The 23,035-nt window shown below is 40.2% G+C and overlaps 3 protein-coding genes across 4 annotated transcripts; 2 read left to right on the top strand and 1 right to left on the bottom strand.

Moving 5' to 3' along the window:
* The first annotated feature begins 118 nt into the window (after positions 1 to 118).
* On the top strand, positions 119 to 6,872 carry pak1ip1 (PAK1 interacting protein 1). The gene is made up of 10 exons (XM_079569854.1): positions 119 to 392; positions 1,489 to 1,651; positions 3,099 to 3,219; positions 3,302 to 3,376; positions 3,453 to 3,505; positions 3,583 to 3,728; positions 5,055 to 5,152; positions 5,237 to 5,336; positions 5,472 to 5,595; positions 6,753 to 6,872. Exons 1-10 carry the CDS (start codon positions 315 to 317, stop codon positions 6,863 to 6,865), a joined length of 1,071 nt encoding a protein of 356 aa, XP_079425980.1. The 5' UTR covers positions 119 to 314; the 3' UTR covers positions 6,866 to 6,872.
* Positions 6,873 to 7,105: 233 nt separating this feature from the next.
* On the bottom strand, positions 7,106 to 8,430 carry LOC306972272 (uncharacterized protein). 2 transcript variants are annotated; one of them, XM_079568822.1, is made up of 3 exons: positions 8,118 to 8,430; positions 7,685 to 8,040; positions 7,106 to 7,348 (listed from the first exon to the last, which is right to left on the bottom strand). In XM_079568822.1, the coding sequence occupies exons 1-3, from the start codon at positions 8,393 to 8,395 to the stop codon at positions 7,266 to 7,268; spliced, it is 717 nt and encodes a 238-aa protein (XP_079424948.1). In that variant the 5' UTR covers positions 8,396 to 8,430; the 3' UTR covers positions 7,106 to 7,265. The 2 variants fall into 2 exon arrangements, with proteins under 2 accessions (XP_079424948.1, XP_079424947.1); XM_079568821.1 differs by having other exon boundaries at positions 7,106 to 8,040.
* A 9,737-nt stretch (positions 8,431 to 18,167) lies between these two features.
* LOC306973113 (transmembrane protein 14C-like) lies at positions 18,168 to 22,168 on the top strand. Its single transcript, XM_079569935.1, has 4 exons — positions 18,168 to 18,259; positions 21,713 to 21,799; positions 21,877 to 21,964; positions 22,032 to 22,168. Exons 1-4 carry the CDS (start codon positions 18,190 to 18,192, stop codon positions 22,087 to 22,089), a joined length of 303 nt encoding a protein of 100 aa, XP_079426061.1. The 5' UTR covers positions 18,168 to 18,189; the 3' UTR covers positions 22,090 to 22,168.
* The last annotated feature ends 867 nt before the right edge of the window (positions 22,169 to 23,035 follow it).

Here is a 23,035-nt window from a genome sequence, read left to right on the forward strand (position 1 = left end):
ATCAATCATAAAACTGTTCAAAACAAATAAAATAAACAAATTATTATTTTCATCTTACATTACTAAACGTTTATTTTGAAGCGCACGGGTCCGCCCACTCAGGAAGAACGCCACTGCGCATGCGCTAATGCCGCATGTTTTGGTCTGTGGAAAGTTGCTAGCTTCGAGAGAACAAAAATATCTTTCTAAATATACCTATTAGGCTATTTAGCATCATATGTAGTTCGCTGGGTTTCTCCTTATTTGGGACATCTGGTCCTCATTTGAAATCAATAGTTTTGTGTGTTGTATATTTTGTATGAACTGGAGAAAGCATGGCAGCAGTGTTGGAGCTAGTCGCAGGGAGCTACGAGCAAGTGGTGTGCGGCTACAGAGTGAAAACTGACGACAAGGTAAGTTTGGAGGTTTTATTTTTAGTTTGTGTTGACTTATGTATAATTTAGAAATGCGAAAGGAAAAAAAAATCTTTATTAAAACATGTATTTCAAATTGTTCTGCTATAAAATACAAGTACAAGTAATGTAATGCATTATTTGGTACACAGGAAGGATAGAACCTATTATTTTTTTTTATTATATTAAGTTCATATTTTGCTATTTGTCTTTGTGCTTGTGGTCAATGTGTTTTCATCTCAAAAAGGGGCTAAACTAGACTGAAATGGGTTGAATGATGCCAAACTGTGTGAACCAACTAACTTAAAGCAGTACTATGTAACTTGTTTACCTTCCGTAGTCCCTCCGGGGTTAAGTGTTAATGGGATGATTGGGGGGTCTTTCATCTCCCCCTGGTGTCTGGCCAGAAAACCACAATTGCAACTTAGCTGCCTATGGGTCGGAGTCACCAATACACACTAATAGAATCACGAAGAAGAAGCTAACAGGCTAATGGGTAAAGCTAACTGCGGGCTAGCACCACTTAAACAGTATTTACAGCCAAGTTTGAGTGAAAAAAATGATCTCTATTGTGTAATTGGATGTACAATATCCCTCTCTTCCTTTGTCTTTTCTCTCAGCTTAATATTTACTCTCATGGACAATTAATGAGTAAAAAATCGCACCTTGTTACGACACCTGCTGTGGCGCTCATGGCCTCTAGGGGCATGAGTTACTTAGTACTGCTTTAAATGCAATATTAAGGCCGTAATGAAGTCTTTTAAATGAATAACAACAGAACCATTGCTTTAGGATCGCTAATAAACTTGGGGTAATGAAATTAGGACACAAGCAGACAAATGTGCAGTCTGATGTTGTAGTATATTATGTAGATACAAGGTCCAAAACATAACACAGCTTTCAAAATTTTCAACTAGACCAGGTTGAGGATATTTTCCCTCTCATCCTAACGGCCACTCCACACTCATCTGTTCATCCTCTCGTGCTTTACTACGATGGGAAAATGGTACAAAACCAACATCAAACATGATGCTAAAGTAGTGCTAACTCAGCTCAGGACTGGACCATATTCATTGTTTCTCTTATTCGCCTGCAGGAATGGACGGCAGAGGCAAACTTCACGCATCACGCTCACACGGCCTCCATCTCGGCCGTCGCCTCCAGTGAACGGTTCGTCGTCACCGGCAGCAAAGACGAAACCATCCAACTGTACGACCTGAAGAAGAGAGTGGAGCACGGAGCGTTACTGCACCACGACGGTGAGAACTGGACGTGAGCTAAAGGTGTTAAAGGGGGCGATATTAGGTATAGTCGACTTGTTAGAGCTTTTTACTATGTTACAATGTTGTTCTCTCATCAAAAACACACTTGGAGTTGTGTTTCGAGCTGCTAGCATAATTTTAAGTCTCTAGATCTTCTCCAGTGGTTATTCTTGGCTACGAGGCAACAGCTCACTTGAGCTTTAACATATCCGAGGATCTTTCCTCACCTCTTGATCTAAGATAAGCCTTGTTGTTTCATTGCAGAGTGAAAACACTCACCATAGCTTCACTTCTGCTACACCTTTACCTCTTTTTTTTGTTATTATTTAACCCTTTATTGAGACAGCTGCAAATGGGAGCAAGAGGAGGGTGTAGTAGGGATTCATGGGGAATTCATGTGAATATCAGGAAGTGGCATATTTTGTTGAAATGAAATGTTTTTTGGCCTACATTTTATTTTACGCTGCATTGACCTAACTAAATGTAATACAATGTAATCTGCTTTTTAACAATCTGTAATAACATGTACCTATGAAGTACATAAACATTAGAATAATGTATATCACTATTTTGGAAGTACATAATGTAATGAGACATGAGACCCTTAGGGTTAGGGCTTAAAGGGACAATACGGAGTTTGAAAATGTTAAAATTATGCATTTTAATGTGTAGAATGAGCCCAGACTGTTCACCACAACTGCCTCTAAAATCCTGCACTGTCACTCAAAAAGGTGTTACTTCGGGTCCGAATTGCCGTCACGCATGAGCTTAATATAGAAGCTACAGTTACATGTATGACCTGAGGTGGCAGTAGTGAGCATAAAATGGCCAACTTGCATCTAGCCCCTTTAAAGGCACTAAAGCTGATTTATTTTTTCTTTCTCGTAGTTAACATATTTTGTTTTGTTCTCCTTTAGTATATTGTAAACTCAGGCAATTGTGGGAAAAACACTGTCCATCTAATTACAAAGCATTTGTGTCAGTTTCGTGAAACTACAGGCTAGTTTTCTAGCATTTCTGTGACAATGAGTCTGAAAAGTGACCCATCAAGTTGTCAAACTAACGTTCCTGGGAAGAATCAGGATATTACCAATATGTTAGAACGGTTAGGAATGAGTTTGAACCTTATTTGGTGGCTTCCTCTTTCATTGTTTGTTATCAGGTATCGGGCCTTTAACGTCAGAGTTAGAGTCTTTTGTCTTATAACATTATGCACCACCAAACTACAAGTACAAATATTTCCATCATGTATGTAACACATAGGTACAAGTTTTTACACATTGTTTCAGAGCTAATTACATTGTACTAAATTTGTCAGGTACAATGTAAATAAAGTGTTACCTGTTTTTGTTTGGTTTACAGCTTGACACCACAACATGCAGTTTAACAATATGGCGGAGTAAAAAAAAAAAACTAAAGCTGCTTGTTATATTTATCTTCCCAGGCACCATCACCTGCCTGGAGTTTTACGGTTCGTCTCATTTACTGAGCGGAGCCGAGGACGGACTCATCTGCGTCTGGAGCACCAAGAAATGGGAGTGTCTCAAATCCATCAAAGCGCACAAGTCAGTGAAACCAACGGGCTTTTACAAATGTAGACTCTACACTCCAGTCATGTTATGTTATTCATGCTTCATTTTAATTTAGGGGCCACGTCACATCGCTGTCTGTCCATCCTTCGGGGAAGCTTGCACTTTCAGTCGGGACAGACAAAACACTTCGGTAATTCTTTTCCCCCTAACACTTCTCACAAAGAGCCACTATTTGTTTTTAATTATGTTCTGATCTATCCTTTCAGAACATGGAATCTCGTTAATGGACGCTCAGCTTTTATTAAAAACATCAAACTAAGTGAGTTTTCCCTTGCAACTTTTTAGGCTTATTTTTTTGATTAAATCGATCCACATATTTGTTTCTCTTTCCTGTAGACGCACACATAGTCCGATGGTCTCCAGAGGGCGACAGATACGTGGTTGTGTACGATGATAAAGTTGACGTTTACGACACACAAACGGCTTCAGTGACCGGAACGATGACCAACCCCAAAAGGATTTCCTCCGTCAACTTCATAAATGTAAGTTTGACAAGCATTTTCTGTTTTCTCAAATGTAAAACTGCTTTATACAGAAGACGAGTATGACAAAAATCTTGCACTGAATTATCCATATGTCCTTCAAAAGTATCCACTGTTTAAAATGAGACGTAATGTTTTAGTGTGGCATGGAAAGCGACCGAAATTATGTTATAAATATGGTCATTCCCTTTATGGGAGACCGCAGCGGCAAAAAGCAATGATGCACAAAACTTTAGGGTTCGTTTTCTTTAGACTCTTGTCACAATATCTCCACTTTAGTAGCTCCTGCAGACTCCAAACTTTCCAGTCTTTACTTTGAAATATCTAATTCTCTCTGTGCATATCTTCAAATCGTAAAAACACTGCCCAAGAAGTGACTTCCTGTTTCGATCCAGCACGCCAAAATAAAAGCACCATCTTATTCATTAATTCAACTTTCTTTCTGTCAAACTATTAACAGATAAAACACTTAAAATGTGTGTATTTAATTATATTCTTGTGATGTTGCAAGTACCCGCTGAACTAATCAATGAGACGAGCTGTGTGCTTTTATTTTGGCGTGCTGGAATGAAACAGGAAGTCGATGTTATGATTTGAAGTTATGCACAGAGTCAATTCCTAGCCTGATTCACTGAATTTTTAACACCAAATAACACTGCAAAACACCATAACTTGCGTATTAACGGCTTATCGAGCTTAACCGAGCGCATTTTCTCCAGTTCGGCTTTACCCAAGTCTAAAAGTTTATGGACTGGAGTTTACTGCCTCTCGTCCAGTGTAACGCCCATCACATGAAACATTGTAAATCTGACAAAAACGGTAGTTATTAAGTCTTTATTATTATTATTTAGTCTTAATTTTAGTCAAAGTGAAAAGATCAATTTTGACTAAAACTAAATTAAAACTATGACTAAAATGTCCAGATATTTTAGTCGACTAAAATAAGACTTAATAAAAATGAAAAGGAGAGACTAAAATCATCAAAACTTCACTGACACTCTTTTTTTGTTGTTTTCTCTTCCATCTTCATTTTGAAATTTTTTCTAGAAGCTTTTAGATTCGGGTAAAGCTAAACTGGAGAAAATGTGCTCGGTTCAGGTGGGGTTTAGGAAGTTCACGAAACCAAATTTTAAACTAGCTCTGTCCATTATTTTGAGTTCAACACTGAAACTATAGGCAGTTTTTATGCATAAAGTTCCTTGTTTTAACATGAAAAAATAAAATAACAGAAAACTTACAATAATTTTTTGCCTCATGTTTATTTCCTCTAACCTTTTTCCTATTCACCTGCAGTGTCTTATTATCATATATACTTTTATTCCACAGAATTCAGTCCTGGCCGTTGCAGGAGACGATGAGACTGTGCGATTGTGTGACATCGCGAAACAGGAATGGGTTTGTGAATTCAAAGCTCATGATACGAGGTACGTTTAACACGTTTTGGATGAGGCTTTTAACATTAGCCAGCTTGTGTGTCGTCTTATCTACTTTATTTGGGGATTTTTCAGGGTAAAAGCCGTGGACAGTTTTAGCTGGGAGGACCACACTGTGCTGGTGACCGCCTCAAATGACGGCTTCATCAAAATGTGGAAACTACAGCTCAAGGAGGTGTTTATTTTTTACAAAGTATCATATTTTTACGTCCTTTTTGAGGGGAAGTGATTTTTAGACCCTTTGTGTAGTATTGAAATGTACAATAAATAAGGTATACATGATGATAACACATTTCTTTCTTGTGTTTAGGAGCTAGAAAGTCCCACTCTTCTCGGGGAAGTGAACACATCAGCCAGACTCACCTGTTTAGCCGTTTGGAAACCGACGTCAGTGAAAAATGAGGAAACTAAAGACGAAGCAACAACATCTAAAGGTAATAAATGCAGCTAAACTGTTCGAGACTCTAGTCTTGACTAATTTCAGACAGAACCTTTTGGTTAACAGGCAGATCTAGATGGATACAGATGGCATCTCTGGAATCGCCCATATATGGTCATGTTTGAAAACAGTTAAGGGGAAAACATTTTGGAGAAAAATCTAAACTTTCTCTAATTATTAAAAAAATACTTTAACAAACTCTAAATTATGAATGTAGTTTTCTACTAAATAACAATACAAGGACATAGAGAGGAGCAAAGTGGAGGACAGTGCCCACACAGCCACAGCCGACCACCGCTCCCGGGGCAGAGGGCTCCCTCAGAGGAAAACACTGGAAATTCTAAAAATGCAATATGCAAATAACAACATTAGAAAAATAAAAACATATATATAAAACTAACTAAAAAGTAGTATAATAAGATAATTATAAACATAAATAATAATAAAAATAACTGAAGAAATAAGTAAGTAGAAATCAGCTAAAAGCTAAGCTAAAAAGGTGGGTCTTGAGCCTGCTCTTAAAAACATGAACGTTCTCTGCAGCCCTGAGCTCCTCTGACTTTATTTGTCTTGACTTGACTTTATTTGTATGTGATAAATAAGTTCATATTCCACCAGAAAAGGACTAAAAAGAGTGGAAAATTGTGTTTCCCAAAAGATTCCATTTCCCCCATTGGCAAAGCCACGGCCCTTTAATGACGCGATGCCGTCTGTATCTATAAAGCTCCCGGTCACTTGTCGGAGGCCAACATAAAGAATCCCATGTATTATCAGCATTGACATTGAAAAGTCAACGATTAAGAGTTTAACATCATGGCGGCGGCTAATCAGCGATGTGCTAACTCACGGACATGAAACATACAAGGTAAAATTGAAGGTTTGTCTAAATAAACTGCAAAATTTATAAAAGTAATTTTGTCGTATTTCTAAGTATTGTTTGTTTCTTTCTTGTAAAATACCTGCGCAAGTGTCGGTAGTTAGCACGTAGCTGATGAGCCGGCGTCGTGCCATTAAACTCTTAATAATTGACTCTTTCGAAAAGCCAATACTAAAAATACATGGGATGTTTTGTGTCCGAGGTGGGTGGGACTGTGGAGCTCTATACACATAACAGTAAAAAGCATAACAAAGCCGAACTCCTTCATTTTGCAGAAGTGGTCCGTGAGCTGCTGAGGCCAAAGAAAGTGCACATCGTCGAGGAGGTCATTCTTGAAGACGAGAGCAAACCCCCCAAGAAGAAGAAGAAGAAACAAAGCAATAAATGAACAATAATAAAATGTTTTACGCGATTCATACTGCTTCACTTACTCTCTTGCTTAAATGTGTTGCTCCGTCAGTCGTGCAATAAGTGTAGTCAGATAAACTGTCTTTCTCAGATCAGTGCTCTTTTATTCCAATCTCATGGTGGTTTACGCGTGTGAAGCACTTTACAAACCCGAGTCTCGAGTTTCTCATACCTTACTCATCATTCACTCGCTCCAAACCTCCTGTTGTATATTGTAAACTTAGCTGTGGAAATACTGCAGAGTTATTGAGGAAAAGGCTGAGGAAGAAAGAGCTGAGAAACAAATAATGCAGGATTTTTTTATTGCAGAATCACAGAATGAATAGACATCACAGATATATTGCAGATGCTCTGTGATCCACTGGGCTCAGTCTCAGTCCTCAGTGGGTCTTCATGTGTCTTTGGAGGTCAACCTTCTGAGCAAAGGTTTTATCACAGACGGGACAAGCAAAGGGTTTTTCACCTGTGTGTGTTCTTCTATGTCTATATAGATTAGACATATGGGAGAAGGTTTTCTCACAGGTTTGACAGCTGTAAGGTCGCTCTCCTGTGTGCGTTCTTCTATGTACAACTAGACTACATTCATGGGTAAAACGTTTCTCACAGGTTTGACAGCTGTAAGGTCGCTCTCCTGTGTGTGTTCTTCTATGTACAACTAGACTACATTTATGGGAGAAGGTTTTCTCACAGGTTTGACAGCTGTAAGGTCGCTCTCCTGTGTGTGTTCTCAGATGAGGCTTAAGGCTTGAGCGCTGTGCAAATTTTCTCTCACAAGTTGGACAGGTGAATGGTTTTTCACCCGTGTGTGTTCTCATATGTCTATCTAGATGACCTTTTTGTGTAAATGCCTTCTCACAGGAGGAACATCTGTACAGTTTCTGTCCTGTGTGAACCCTAATGTGTGTTTGTAATTGAGTTTCAGACCCAAATCTCTTATTACAAACTGGGCACTGGTGTCTCTTCTGCTCAGCGCCGTCAGGTCCTTCATTGTGGACAGTGGTTTCTGGTGCAGACTTGTTGTTGGGGGACAGTTTGGTTCTACTGTCTCTGCTCAGGACTTGGTTGTAGTCGTCTCCATCCGCCTCTGTCTCCATCAGCTGCTCAAACGGAGACTCTTCCCTCTTCACACAAACAGCACTGGACTCTGGAACAGGCCTGAAACATGATTTAAAACAGACACATTAAACTCTATTATCAACACCAGTCAGTGAATTTGGAAGTGTTGGACTTACACTGGCAGCTGCTCTTCCTCCTGAGAGACGCCGTGTTCTTCTGGCTCCTCTTTAATCCGTGGAGTCTGTGTAAAGTCCTGGTTCAGACCCTGGTTCATCAGGACTCTTCTGCTCAGGGCCTGGTCCAGGAGCAGCTGTCTCCTATGGTTCGCTTCTTCGGAGCGACTCAGTTGTTCCTCATACTCCGCTGTGGTTCTTTCAAACAGTGCAGATATCTCTTCAGCCGCCGCAGCCACACGCTCGATCACCAAAGCTCTCAGTGTTTCAAGTTTAGACATTTTTACAAACTCACAAACCGCTTCAGTCCTGAACCGAGACAGAGAAACATATGTCAATAGCTACTTGGAGACGATACAGATTTAGCTTCAAAAATATAGACCCTTTAATTGTTTGTAAACATTAAGTTAGATTCCTATCTATTTCCATTGGAGCTGTTGTCATGGTAACGATAAACAAATGTTTAATTGTTTTAGGAAATATCAAATAAACCTTATTTTATCGTCTCAAATGTCATTCCTCTTGGTATTGCATCTTAAGCCACAACAGGAGTTGTAGTTTTACACTTATAGTCGCTAGTTTTAGTTTAATCTTATTTCTCTTGATCACTTCCTGCCTACAGATGATGTCACTGATGATATCAGCAGTTAAAGGGTCTGTAATATTATGAGTAAAACCCGCCATGTTTCTATTGTCAACAGATTGCATAGATACAGACGGCATCTCTGGAATCACCCATATATGGTCATTTTTAAAAACAGTTAAGGGGGAAAACCATTTTGAAAAAATGTATATTTTCTCTAATTATTCAAAAACGACTAACAAATGCTGAAATATGAACATAGTTTCTACTAAATAATGATACAAAGACATGGGGAGGAGCAAAGTGGTTCAACAGCCCATAAATACATGAATAACGGAGAATGCTAACTTGATGCTACATGTTAGCATCGGGCTAGTGCTAACGGGTAGCTCGCGCTAGCTACAACTGCCGTTTTTTCACTTCTACTGAACAATCAGCTGTGAGAAAATATCCATATGGGCCTGATTTACACTTTACTTTATTTGTATGTGATAAATAAGTTGAGATTCCACCAGAAAATGGCAAAAAAGAGTGGAAAATGGTGTGTGATCTTCTTGAACGCCGACTGTAACAAGTGAATTTCTCCTTTGTGAGATCAATAAAAGTTTATCTTATCTTATCTTTCTCTAAAGATTCTATTTTCTCCCTTGGCGAAGCCACGCCGTCTGTATCTATCGTTCATTGAATTATTAGGGCATAAATATAAAAGAAACTGCTGGTTCCTACATTTAGCAAACAAACATCAGAATACATTAGCATGAAACTAGCTTGAACGCTAACTTCATCCAACATCAGGGTTAAGGGCAACAAAAACAAAACTAATTCTTCACAAAGCGTTAAACTTATTAAACATACAGGATTAATTAAACATAGGACTTACCAGGACAATCTCCCAAAGTAATAAAGTCACAGCTAAAATCGTTTTCAAACAGTGAGATTGTGTTGCCACAGTAACATGCTTTAAAATCAAATAAAATGTGGTTTCCATGGTTTCTCCTCTTCAAACATGTACACAGGTTTTTATTTAAAGTGCATATGACACATTAGACACATTTTTTGCCAAAATATAATGAACACAAATATATTTAAGAGTGTTAGAAATTGTACCCAGTTTTCTTTAGTTTTGCCATTTTTGTGATGTTTATAGTTTCACTTCCTTATTGGACACCGACAGGAAGTGACATAGATGAAGTCAAACAATTTTAAACTGTAGCCGTGCAGCATGTTAAGTCAATACGTTTATATTAATTCCACCGAGCTATTCTCATTCTCTCGTGTTTTGTTTTGACGACGTTAGCTAAATGCTACTGCAGATTTAAACACTTGATTCAGCATGCTGCATTATATTTGGTGGAGCATTTTTTCATTTGTATATCATTACAAACCATGCACTTGAAACTCGACTTACTTAAATTGTAATGACTAATATTACCATCTGTTGTATAAGTAATATGTTGTATTCCTTAGTTACTGAAAAAGACCAAATCATAACAACGTCGCCCAAGAAGTGACTTCCTGTTTTGATCCAGCACACCAAAATAAAAGCACCATCTTATTCATTAGTTCAGCAGTTCATTAGTTCAACTTTCTTTCTGCCTAACTATTAACAGACAAAACACTTGTTAGAGTCTTCCTATGTTTAGTAGTCTTTGGCCTTGAATTTGATAAAGATTGTATTACTTTACCTGTTTTGGCATCATCAATACTTTTGAATTTTAGTGCAGTATTGCTGGGTTGCAGGTAACATCACAGCATTCCAAAGGCCTATACTAATATATAGAGGAAACATTATTTGGTTTTTGAGGAAATTTTTGGTCTTGTACAGAGAGATCATGGACCCAGTGATTGATATTAATGATTATTTTTCTAATCCATACATTTTCTTTTTAGATATGACTTGTGTAATGCTGTTAATAGGAAGAACTAGCTCCTGCCCCCTGTTGGGTCCGATGACATCATCATATTCTAGAACCTGCAACCCAGCAATTGGACAGAAATGCAGGTGGTGAGAACAATTGAAGGGAACCAGAGGTTTGTGATGTGATTTCGTTCAGAGTCTATAAAATAATTGCTGTAGTGATCAGCAACTGTACCATCATTAATGTAACTTTCATTTATATTAAGCTCTATGGTCGTTCATTTTTGGTTTCCCTCTTCCTGTAATGTTATCTATTGTTTGCCACAGCTTTTTAGAATTTCCCTGGGCCTGTTTAATTACATTAAGAATAAATGTCGCCCTAGCTTTTCTAATCCCACTATGCTTTGCCTTTGTTGCTTTTGTATATTTAGATATAATTTGCTGAAACACTTCCATTAAATCAAGAGATGAGACGCTACAGTCTTTAAACTCAATACTTTTGTTCCAATTAACCTGTCTTATTTCATTATCAAATAACTCTTTATTGGAATGTAAGATGCAGAATCATTTGAGTCTGCACTTTTTAATTTTCTATAGCGCGCTTTTGACAGCTTCCTGGCCAGAAGTCACGTGGTGAAACTATGCATATAACCCATTACAAGTGTATTCCAGGGGAGAAGAGTGTTGCTATGGAAACCTGCTGTGTAGTTCTGATGGTGATATCATTTGCATAGAATGACATCACCACCAGAACTCCGTTGCCATGGAGTTCTGATGGTGATTTGCATAGGATGGTATGTTTAGAAGGTGTAGTGATTTTTGTCTGCCTTGCACACAAGAGACGCACATATTTGCACGACTCTGAGCTAAACTGACCGTATTTTCACGCTTTTCAAAAAGTGAATTTAGGAAAGTAGAAGTTGTTGTCATCTCCATCAAGCAAAGAGACAGGCCTCAACTTGAAATTACCTCAGACCTCGAACTGAAGTGATTTTAAACAAGAGACCACAGACTGAAACATCTAACATGGAGACAGCCGGGTCTCAAACTGACCTTACATTCAGCACGGAAAGCCCACAGACTGAAGTCTTCATCATGGAGACTGAGATGCCGGAGGAGGTTTATAAAACTGACCTGACTCGCCTGCACGACCTTGCCATTTTGCATAATTTACACGTGCAGTTCAAAGAATTGAAACACATCGGCACACCACAGGCAAGGATCTTCCAAATGGAGTTACGTGTGGGGGAGTTTGTCGGCATTGGAAGTGGGGCGACCAAAAAGAAGGCCAAATTACAAGCTTCCAAAGAAGTGGTGAGTAAACTGGCAAAGCTCCCAGTGCCAGAGACTGCGACTCCGTACTGGTCTAGGCCTCACACTGATCTTGTGGACATTAAGGATCGCCAGTATTTCTTTTTTGACAAAAATCCCGTCTGCGCCCTTGTCGAAGTGCTTACAGTGAGGCGGGAGAAGGCCCCGGAGTTCACGAACATCAAGACCACTTATAAAGGCCACGTCCCCTGGTACACGGTGGAGGTGAGAGTGGGCGAGATGACTGCCCAAGCTGAGGCACCTCACAAGAAGAAAATTGCCAAGGAAATGGCTGCCGAACGTATGTTAGAGATGATGGGATTTGGAGAGCAAATGAAAAGGGATCAATTGTTGGCCCAGGGACACCAGCGAGCGTCTATTGCTCCATTCAGGTCAGCCCAAGCTCCCAGGCCAGTAAAACTACCTCCGACTACAGCGACATGGACTAATCCTCCTGAGGTCCTACAGGTTGCAGTGGACAACGGACCAAAGGAGGTCAAATCTAAACTCTCAGAGGTTACACAGGGCTCCAGCTCAGCACTGCCCTCACCTTCACAGAAGCCTGAGGTCATACCTTCAAATCCGCAAGTCTTCACCCCAGAACAGCTCATGACACCACAGGATTTGACCAGGAGTGCTGACTCAGTCACTCCAGCAGAGGGTGCTGTCCCAGAGGTCCCCACCTCTGAACATGAGCAGTTCTCAACTCCACTGACCATCCCTGATCCCACAGAGCTTTTCATTCTAGTAGAGGACTCCAATCCTCCAGAGGACATCACTGAACCAGAGACCCTCAGCCCCGTGGACCATGTCAGTCCAACAGGGGGCCTTGTCCCTCCAGAGGACTTCATGGAAGCAGAGGCACAGCAGTTCTCAACGCCACTGGATTTAACCAGTTCCACTGAACCCACTCCAGCAGAGGACTTCCCTTATGCACTGGAAGACTTCACCAATCCAGAAGACGCCCCTTATGCACTAGAGGACTTCACCAATCCAGAAGACGCCCCTTATGCACTAGAGGACTTCACCAATCCAGAAGACGCCTCTTATGCACTAGAGGACGTCACCAATCCAGAAGACGCCCCTTATGCACTAGAGGACTTCACCAATCCAGAAGACGCCCCTTATGCACTAGAGGACGTCACCAATCCAGAGGACTCCCCTTATGCACTGGAAGACTTCACTGATCCAGAGGACTCCCCTTATGCACTAGAGGACTTCACCAATCCAGAAGACGCCCCTTATGCACTAGAGGACTTCACCAATCCAGAAGACGCCTCTTATGCACTAGAGGACGTCACCAATCCAGAAGACGCCCCTTATGCACTAGAGGATGTCACCAATCCAGAAGACTCCCCTTATGCACGAGAGGACGTCACCAATCCAGAGGACTCCCCTTATGCACTAGAGGACGTCACCAATCCAGAGGACTCCCCTTATGCACTGGAAGACTTCACTGATCCAGAGGACTCCTCTTATGCACTGGAAGACTTCACTGATCCAGAGGACTCCCCTTATGCACTGGAAGACTTCACCAATCCAGAGGACTCCTCTTATGCACTGGAAGACTTCACCAATCCAGAGGACTCCCCTTATGCACTGGAAGACTTCACCAATCCAGAGGACTCCCCTTATGCACTGGAAGACTTCACTGATCCAGAGGACTCCTCTTATGCACTGGAAGACTTCACTGATCCAGAGGACTCCCCTTATGCACTGGAAGACTTCACTGATCCAGAGGACGCCCCTTATGCACTAGAGGACGTCACCGATCTAGCTGTCTCCAGCGCTCCACAGCCCACCCAACTATATCTAGCTCAACAAGACCTTTCTGCTGCAGGAAGTTTAACTGTGGCCTCCGCTCACTCTCTGAGCTGCACGTATCCTCAGGAGAGTGTGGTGCCACAATCCTCCTCCACTGCGCACATTATGGTCAAAGCCATGGCCAAGAAACTGGTCCAAAAATCCCCTGTGTCCCTTGACACTCAGCAACAAGTGGACGTTGTTCACAGACTCAGAGAGGTGGAGAGCAGAGTCCTGGTCCCTGAGAACCTTGAGCTCAGAGCCAAAATGCTGAAAGCAATTGGCAAAGCAGCTGCCAAAGGCCTGCTGCTGGAGTTTGGCTCCTCCTCTACGCTTTTATCACAAAGTGAGGAAGATTTTATCGAGGCCACAGTCAAACATCTGCAGGTCCACATCAAGAGTTCACTGAACCATACTCTCAATGCAAAACCATGGCACAAAAGAGTTTTAAGTAAGGTATTCAAGAGAAACAGAATCCCCGCGGGTGCATTCAGCGAATATCTGTCATCAGAGCCAAAGGTCTGAATCAGACAACAGCCGAAACTTTGTTCCTGGAGAATTTTCCAATTTTTTTGAGTTAACGCAGCAAACATAATCCTGTTATTTAAACATAGTCCCAACGCCCTCTCAGCACCATCTCATCCCGGCCATACTGCAAAATTTAAACATGAACCTTATTATAAATTTACATTCATTTTATTTTGAAGAATCGTTCAGATGAAACAAAAACTAAAAACATAGTATTTTAATTGCAATGAAGCTTAAATCGCCGTCTGGACTGTTTTTTGTTGAGCTGAGGATGTTTTGCTTCTATCCGCAGAAGCGTCTTCTTTGTTCTTGTGGTCAGAATGTGACACTTCACCCAAGCTAGAACGGTCTCATGACTGACTCGGGAACCAAAGCTGACAACAACCATCTATTCAAGTTGTTTAAGGTAGCACTCGATTCAGAAGTGATGCTGTTAAGTGAACAACTTGAATAGAAGGCTGTTGGCAGCTTTGGTTCCCGAATCTGCCATGAGACCGCTCTAGCTTGGGTGAAGTGTCACATTCTGACCACAAGAACAAAGGAGACGCTTCTGCGGATAGAAGCAAAACATCCTCAGCTCAACAAAAAACAGTCCAGACGGCGATTTTGTTTTGCTTAAAATACTGGACATCCACTGGACAAGACATCCTCAACTTAAACAATAATACTTTCTGGAAGAATGAGAGCCCGCACAATGGAAGCATTAAAGGATCTGTATCCTGCTATTTTAGGCATCCCAAAGTAAAGTATAGGCATTTATCTGATATATTGTACCTCTACCACTATGGAGCACTATTTTTTGTGAGAAATATAAGTGTTTTCTTGGGGTATTTTGCAAACCCGGAAGACAAGACGCTTCGATTCAGTTAACTCCGCCCCCTCTCTCCGAGCAGATCTGCCCATGCAACACTAGCAGTAAAAAAAATATAAATATCACAGCAATAAGTGAAGTTACTTCACAATACAGTTATAAGGAGCTGACATCTGCAGCTTCATAAATGGCTAATACACAAGCTAACACACACGCTAACACACACGCCAACACACACACGCTAACACACACGCTAACACACACGCTAACACACACGCTAACACACAACCTAACACACAGGCTAATACACACGCTAACACACAAGCTAAAACACACGCTAACACACACGCTAACACACACGCTAACACACGTTTTGACTCCGCTCTGTCTTGGCCTCTCCATCACATTGGGGACTCGCTTTGGTTATAAAAGTTAATCCACTTTGATTCTGAACCTTCACTAAACATCCATCAGAGGCAGTCACAGAAAAACACTATTTTAGTGATAGTCGCCGACTCCCAGAAAGAAATTCCAACTTCTGGCGAGTGGCCTCTTCTTTAGGAAGGTTGAGTGAAGTCTGTCCTCGTAGGCAAACGCGCTTTTCTCCACGACATTATCGGTAGGTAAGAAAAAAGAACAAGCGTGTCCAGAATAGTTTAGAAAGAGCTCCATCTTCACAACCTTCAGTGCAAACATGACATATGATATAGGACCTTAAATCCAGGGCAACTCTTAAAATCCACATTCACTTCTTTAGCTTTGTTGAGGTGACAGATACTTGGACCCCTTTAAGAAAGCAAACCCCTAACTCCCAGGGCCGCATTATAATAGTTTAGTTTATTTGAGCCATTCAAAGTACCATGTTATTAGACAAAAACATATCTAAATTCCATTGGTTTCTGTGGGTTTTAGATAGTAGGTTTAAAACACATTGTGCTGGCCTGGGTTGTGTAATACGTGCATATAATATTGGGCTTCAATGCAATAGATTAATGAATAAAGGAATTAGCCTACTAGGTTAAATAATATAGTTTTATTGGTGCTGGGGGAAAGTGGGGCAAGATCATTTAGCTGTTTCTGCTCACCACCGCTCCGACTTCAACATAAACTACAAGATCTAGCATCGCAGAAAACCTGGAGCACGCAAACTACAGAAGAACTGCTACTAGTCCAGTCAGTGCTGCCAGATTCTGTGAATTCTGTCGCTGAATTGTGCCAATCTTTTAATAAAAATGTGAGAAATCTTATATAGGCTGGAATTTTTGTTGTTTCACATGTGACAAGTTGTAGTCGCAATAGAGCTTATGGTCAAACGTCCACACTATGACTTTAGGCTGACAGTTCAGTCATATAAATACATGACATCTATCCATGCATGTGGGAAAAGATATATGTCTACTAGTACTACTTATTATCTTAAAGGAGGATGGTATGCAAAATCAACCTTTTTTTTAGCTTTTTATCATGTTATAATGTTGTTCCTTGATTTTTTATTTTTTTTTATTTGATAGGGACAATGTATATTGATGAACAGTTGCACATGAGCACTGTAAATATGCCAGATTACAGCGGGGATGCTAGTTTCCATCTGTAGTCCCTAGGCAGGCAGCACATACACAATTTACAATTTACAATTAACATAATGTGACAACAATCAATGCAGTAACAACTAAAAGTGCTCACAGGCCTGGTTTTCCTTTAGCCACAGCTTAAAACGTGCTTTAAAAGTGGCCAGAGTTGGAGTCTCTCTGACTGATGAAGGGAGACTATTCCAGTACTTGGTGCCTTTTACAGAGAGCACAGTCTGTCCAAAGGAGGTTCTCCTGTGTGGAACCTCACAGTCTCCTCGAGCTGATGCCCTGGTGCCCGTGATCCCACTAACAGACTTTGGCTTGATGAAATCCTGCAATGGAGGTGGAGCAAGTCCATGCAATACTTTATATACAAGGCAACCATATTTAACAAGGCAACCATATTGATCTAAAATAGACCTGGAGTTGTGTGTCCAGGAACTCGCATATCTTTCTTTGAATCTTCCTCAGTGCAATAGATGAATGAATGAACTGGCCTACAAGGTTAAAATAGTTTTATTTTGGGGCAAGTGGGGCAAGATTATTTAGCTCCTCCTGTGTACGTATGTAAGCATAATCCTTTTATGGCGCAGTAAAAAGCTTGCTATAGCTTCACTACAGCCAGGGTTGTCAGGTCTCAGCTGCCAAACCATGCCCAAAGTGTCTGTAAAAACGCTCAAAATCTGCAGCTGGACCTTTCAATGTATTTTACTTATTCACAAGCCCATGTGCTCCTTCAGTGATGTGGAATCGCCACTTTCTCCCTCTCACTGGAAAAGCAGCACTGATTGCCTTGGATTTAGTGATTTTTGGCAATAAATAAGCAAAAATAAAGCTTATTTAACCCCTTAAACTCCCATCTGAACCGAGCACATTTTCTCCAGCTTTACCCTAATCCAAAAGCTTCTGGAAAAAAGGAGATGAAAATGAAGATATTTTAATTTAAAAAAAATACCTTCAGTGTGTGTGGAAAACCGAATTTGATAATTAATGTTAGAAAAGACTTATTAAAGAAAATCTGGAGTAAAACTAATATTTCTGTGTGATCAGATCTTTAAAAAGAGCCTTGTCGTCGGCTCTACAGCAGGATAAAATCAGCTAAATCCCATTGTAGTTAAAAAGACTAAAGTTCCATTGGACCCGGAAATAGACTGCTCTAGAACTTTACCCCTATCTATGTCACTTCCTGTCAGCAGCTTAAAAATTCAAATAAAAATAACTTTTCTGCCCAACATTTCTTCATTCAAATTTGCAGCCAAGAAAGTATTGGCTACATTAACAAAAAGAATTTCTAACTATTTCAAGGCTAGCTTTGAAGCTAATTTTCCAGTAATTTTCCTACAAAGTCCGCCTGCAAGTTCAGAGAATTGTGCTCATTCTCACCACTTACCGGCAGAGGGCGCCAATGTGCAGCAACAAACCTGCTAAATCGAGAAGAAGGAACACGGAAGAAAAACAAAACTCCCTTAAAAGAAAACTACAAAACACAGGTAAAGGGCAGTGATTAAAATAACTTAATATAGACAATGGATGTTCTTACGCCGTAATTGCTACTTATGATGTAATGTGCTGTGTCTCGTTTTTTATCCAGGTGAAGTCTTTGAAGCGTCATGGACAGGATTGGATTGTTTTATGCTGCTTTAGTGGCTGCGGGAGGAATCATTGGTTTTGTAAAAGCGGGTACGATATTTATACACTTTTTATCCTGTGTTACTCTGACCCCCAATGATCTGAAGAGTAATTACTGAAGCTTAGAGGTGGGTACAGTAACCGAAATATTTACTTTAAGGGACTATACAGAGTTTAAAAATGTTAAAATGAAGTATTTTCCTCCCCCTACATGTTCCCACAATGTCCTAAGGTGAGGAATAAGCCCAGACCTGCTCACCACAACTGCCTCTAAAATCCTAAATATAGAAGCTGCAGTTACACATATGACCTGAGGTGGCAGTAGTGAGTATAAAATGGCTAACTTGCATCTAGCCCCTTTAAAGGTCCTATATCATGCAAAATCGACTTTTTTATTAAAAACACCCCCAGAGTGGTTTGTGGCTTCATTCACGCAGCTCTCAGTAATCCTCCTGAATCCTGCTCTCTGAGCAGCTGCTCCTCCCTCTCCTGGTGAACGACTGAGTGTTCAGTTGTGTCGTAACAACGGAACGGAAGTGCTCGACGTCTGTAATGCAATGTCTTAATTCTGTGCTTACGGCCTGATTTTAATTTGTAAAAGAGCTTTTTCGTTATTTCTGTCGTAAGAGAGAAACAAAGAGTAAAAAATGAAAAAAAAAGAAAAAAAAAAAAAGAAAAAAAAAGGATGTGCCCGAAGTGCTTCCAGGTCAGCTGTGGCCAAAACAAACACATCGCGTCTGAACAGATCAGTCATGTTTGCGCTGCAGCTGAAGATGGAGCTCGTTACCTACTCTGGACACACCTGTTCTTTATTCTTAACTAACGATACTGTCACGGACGGAGAAAAAGAAGCACGTTTGGCTACGAGGACGAGGAGTTTATTCAACCTTTTTCAAGAAGAGGCCACTCAGCTGTTTTTTTCTCCGGGATTCGGCGACTTTCACCAAAATATTGTTTTTCTGTGACTGTCTCTGATGGATGTTTGGGGAACCTTCGCCAGAATCAAAGTGGATTAACTTTTATAACCAACGCGATTCCCATAATGTAAACAGCGATGGACCAGAGGGTGAGTCAATCCAAACGCGGGTTAACTTGTGTGTTAGCATATTAGCATGTGTGTGTTAGCATATTAGCATGTGTGTTAGCCATTTATGAAGCTGTGTTGCAGATGTCAACTCCTATAACTGCATCGTGAAGTGACTTCACTTATTGCTGTTTATTTATATTACGGTAAAGTATGTGCGGAGAGAGGGGGCGGAGTTAACTGAACTGAAGCGTTGTGTCTTCCGGGTTTGAAAAATACCTCCAGAAAACACTTATATTTATCACAAAAATGAGTGCTCCATAATGGTAGAGGTACAATATATCATATAAATGCCTATACTTAACTTTGGAATGGCTAAAATAGCATGATATAGCCCCTTTAAGGTTTGTTATTTAAGGATTTACTCACAGTCAGGGGCGGACTGGCCATATGTCCATTCTGGAAGAGCACAGAAGGGCCACCGGTCTGGCCTCTTAATGTCCTCCTTAACCTCCTATACCTCACCTTAACCGAGCTTTACCCAAATCTAAAAGCTTAAAAGAGAAGCATTGAAATAGCGACAAAAACAAGGGTGAAAAGCAACAAAAAAGTGACATAAACGTGACGAAAACATGACGACATAGCAATGAAAAAAGCGATGGAAAAGGAATAAAAAGTGTAAAAAAAAAAGGGACAAAATCACGCCAAAAAGCCACAAAAAAGTAATGAAAAAGCAACAAAAAACAACATAACATGGGACAAAAATGCAGCGATCACTTTTGTAGGCTTAGCTTTCAAAGTAAGCGTTACACCGTTGCTCTCCAGTTGAGAAGCTTTTAGATTTGGGTAAAGCTGAACTCGAGAAAAGGCACTCGGTTAAGACGGGACTTGGGCCAGGCTGGTCAGAGTCCAGGGCGGTTTTTCAGTCCCAGTCCGCCACTGCTCACAGTGGCACGAGTTACTATATTCTTACAGATACTTCCTTAAATTTGACTCAAATAGAAGTAAAAAGTACTGTATGGAGAAAAAAAAACACTTGAAAATGTTAGTTAACCCCTTAACTCCCACCTGTACCGAGCACATTTTCTCCAGTTTGGCTTTACCCCAATCCGAAAGCTTCTGGAAAAAAGCTGTGAAAATAGCAACAAAACTGAGACGAAAACAATGATGGAAATGTGACAAAAAAGTGACGAAAAATTGACAAAAATGTGACAAAAAAAATGAAAAAAATTTGATAAAAAATTGACAAAAATATGACAAAAATTGAAAAAAATGTGACAAAATGTGACAAAAAAAATTACAAAAAAATGATAAAAAACAGACGAAAAAATGACAAAAATGTGATAAAAATTTGACAAAAAAATAAAAAAAGTTTGACAAATAATGACCAAAAAAATGACCAGTTGAATACCCAACAAAAAAATGATGGAAAAAAATCTGATGACGTGAGGAAAAAGATCCTCTCGGTTCAGGCGGGAGTTAGGAGGTTAAAAGGTGCATTATGCAGCTTTTAATGCGAAAAACAAAGTTGATATTTGTGCGTGATTGACCTTGTTGTGTCCCAGCAGCTGTATGTGATCAGCATGATTCTGCTACATTTGTTCACAGTGGCCTCTACAACGATCCAGGATCAATTTGTTTTGTAGGTTTTCTGGTGAGAGGCTCCATCCGCTGTGAAAACCTTCTAAATTGATCCTGGAGACGGCACTCTGCTGACCACTCATACAGACACTCGGTCACTACTAGGTCAAATACCCACAAATACTGCATCAGCTGTCTTTTTCAGATAAAAAGTTGGATAATACACCTTTAAGTACATTTACATAACTGAGTACAAGTTGTTTTAAAACTGTTCATTGTATATTTCTGAAAAAAAAAAGGGCACAAAACACAAACTACATATATTTTAGTTTGAAGCTTTTGTAACTTGAAAGTTTACTCACAGTGGCACACAAGGCCGTGGGAACCCAGGGTGCTGAGGGCGCTGCAGCACCCCCTGGTGGATAGTTTGGGAACAGCAGGCTGCATTAATAAATAGAAATTATGCGCAGAAAAAGCGTTTTGGGGGTAAATTTTGTCCCTCAGCAGCGCCACCTAGCTAAAATATCTTCCCACGGCTCTGGCACAAGTAACATTTTTATAAGTAAGAGTTAAGATCCTTCATAATAACATTACTCAGGCAGAAGGAAAAAGTACTGAATGATATGACTACTCTATTAACTACAGTTTGAGTAAATGTAACTTAGCACTTCCTGCCTCTCATGAAGCTTTGGCCAGGCCTAGAAATTACTAATGTTGCCAAAAAAATTGCCTCCACAAATGTACTGTACACTTGAAACTTGCCAATAGCACTTTAAGTATGACTGACTGACCATAGCATACAATACAAGTGGAAAATATCACAGATAAAAACATGGTTAATATCTAAAGTAAATCCAATACGTTAGATTTGGTGAGCATTAACTTCCTCTTTCCTTTAGGCAGCGCCACGTCTCTCGCTGCTGGACTCCTCTTTGGTTTACTGGCTGCCTTGGGTGCATATCTCAACAATGCATGGCTTTCTTTAGGTAAATATTTCACTCTGACTCAATTGACCCCCCAATTTCTATAAGAGAAGGATAATTCTGTACTAATTGTCTCACAGGCGCCTCTGGGACCTTATCCGTGGTCATGGGGCAACGGTTTCTCAGTTCTTTTAAGTTCATGCCGGCTGGTTTGATGCTGATAATGAGGTAATTTCTAATCACTCTTTGACAGGTTGATTTTGGCTTTAGCTGTAATGTTGTTTTTGTGTTTCAGCGTGTTAATGGTGCTGAAGACGATTTCCGCCATGACCAAAAGGACACATCAGTCTTGACAGTCATTTGCAGTGAATTCTGTTTTATATCACAGTTGTATAATGCTTGATATATGAATAAGTGTTTATATATTTCTACAATTTATTTACTTGTTCTCGCTTAAATGTATCAAAAATGTAAAGAAATATGACTTAACTGTCTAAAAATAACCATATCAACCCCATTATGAAACATTTCTTTATTAAACAGTCCATGTTTACAAAATACTGACATGTCTTGACATTTATTAGGACGGGGACATGGGAATAGCCTCGCGATGTCCGCTGGGATCTGTGCAGCGTGCTCAAACCACACGTCCTCTTCGTTTCTTGGCAAAAGTGCAAAAAGTTTGTTTTCCTACAACAGCAGCGGGATTAGGACTCTAGAGCGGACGTGTCTGTGGTAACCGAGGACGACTGGCGGCCATGTTTGGACTACAAGTGACACAGGGCGGTTGAACTGATTCAATACTTTTGCTACATATATTTTACTAAATATGTCTGATCTGTTTGCTGTATTTGTCTGATCTGTTTAACCTGTTATTGAAAAACTAAAAACCTTTAAGCTACACTGTGTAACTTTTCAACCAATAAATAGGATAAAATACAAGCATTTTTAAATAGAATTTTTATCACTGAAAAACGCCTAGAAAGTGAACCAACGTGTCTTCACTCTGAGTGGCCTCTCCTAAGACCTGACTGACTTTATAGCGAGTGGGACGTCCCCAGCTCGTCTCCATGGAGATGCTGACAAAAGGCAGCCAAATATGAGATTTAAAAAACTCCTCTTCCAAATCCATTCTTTGATTAACCACTGCAACAATGGCATTTCCTGTGTCGAGCTGGTCATTAGGAGCATTTTTTTAGTTGGCAACAGTAGAATCCAAAATGTTATGCAATGTGCACTAAATTGTGATTTTTATTTTAATGTAGAGGTGAGCACATCAGAGTTATCCAGATAAAGAAA

Source organism: Gobius niger, assembly GCF_951799975.1.
Source record: "Gobius niger genome assembly, chromosome: 13".
Classification (NCBI taxonomy): Eukaryota; Metazoa; Chordata; class Actinopteri; order Gobiiformes; family Gobiidae; genus Gobius; species Gobius niger.

Coding starts and splice junctions, on each gene's coding strand:
- pak1ip1 (XM_079569854.1), top strand. CDS start 315: ATGGCAGCAGTGTTGGAGCTAGTCGCAGGGAGCTACGAGCAAGTGGTG. Junction 393..1,488: donor GAGTGAAAACTGACGACAAG/GTAAGTTTGGAG, acceptor ATTCGCCTGCAG/GAATGGACGGCAGAGGCAAA. Junction 3,377..3,452: donor GGGACAGACAAAACACTTCG/GTAATTCTTTTC, acceptor CTATCCTTTCAG/AACATGGAATCTCGTTAATG.
- LOC306972272 (XM_079568821.1), bottom strand. CDS start 8,395: ATGTCTAAACTTGAAACACTGAGAGCTTTGGTGATCGAGCGTGTGGCT. Junction 8,041..8,117: donor GAGGAAGAGCAGCTGCCAGT/GTAAGTCCAACA, acceptor ATCATGTTTCAG/GCCTGTTCCAGAGTCCAGTG.
- LOC306973113 (XM_079569935.1), top strand. CDS start 18,190: ATGGACAGGATTGGATTGTTTTATGCTGCTTTAGTGGCTGCGGGAGGA. Junction 18,260..21,712: donor CATTGGTTTTGTAAAAGCGG/GTACGATATTTA, acceptor TCTTTCCTTTAG/GCAGCGCCACGTCTCTCGCT. Junction 21,965..22,031: donor GGTTTGATGCTGATAATGAG/GTAATTTCTAAT, acceptor TTTGTGTTTCAG/CGTGTTAATGGTGCTGAAGA.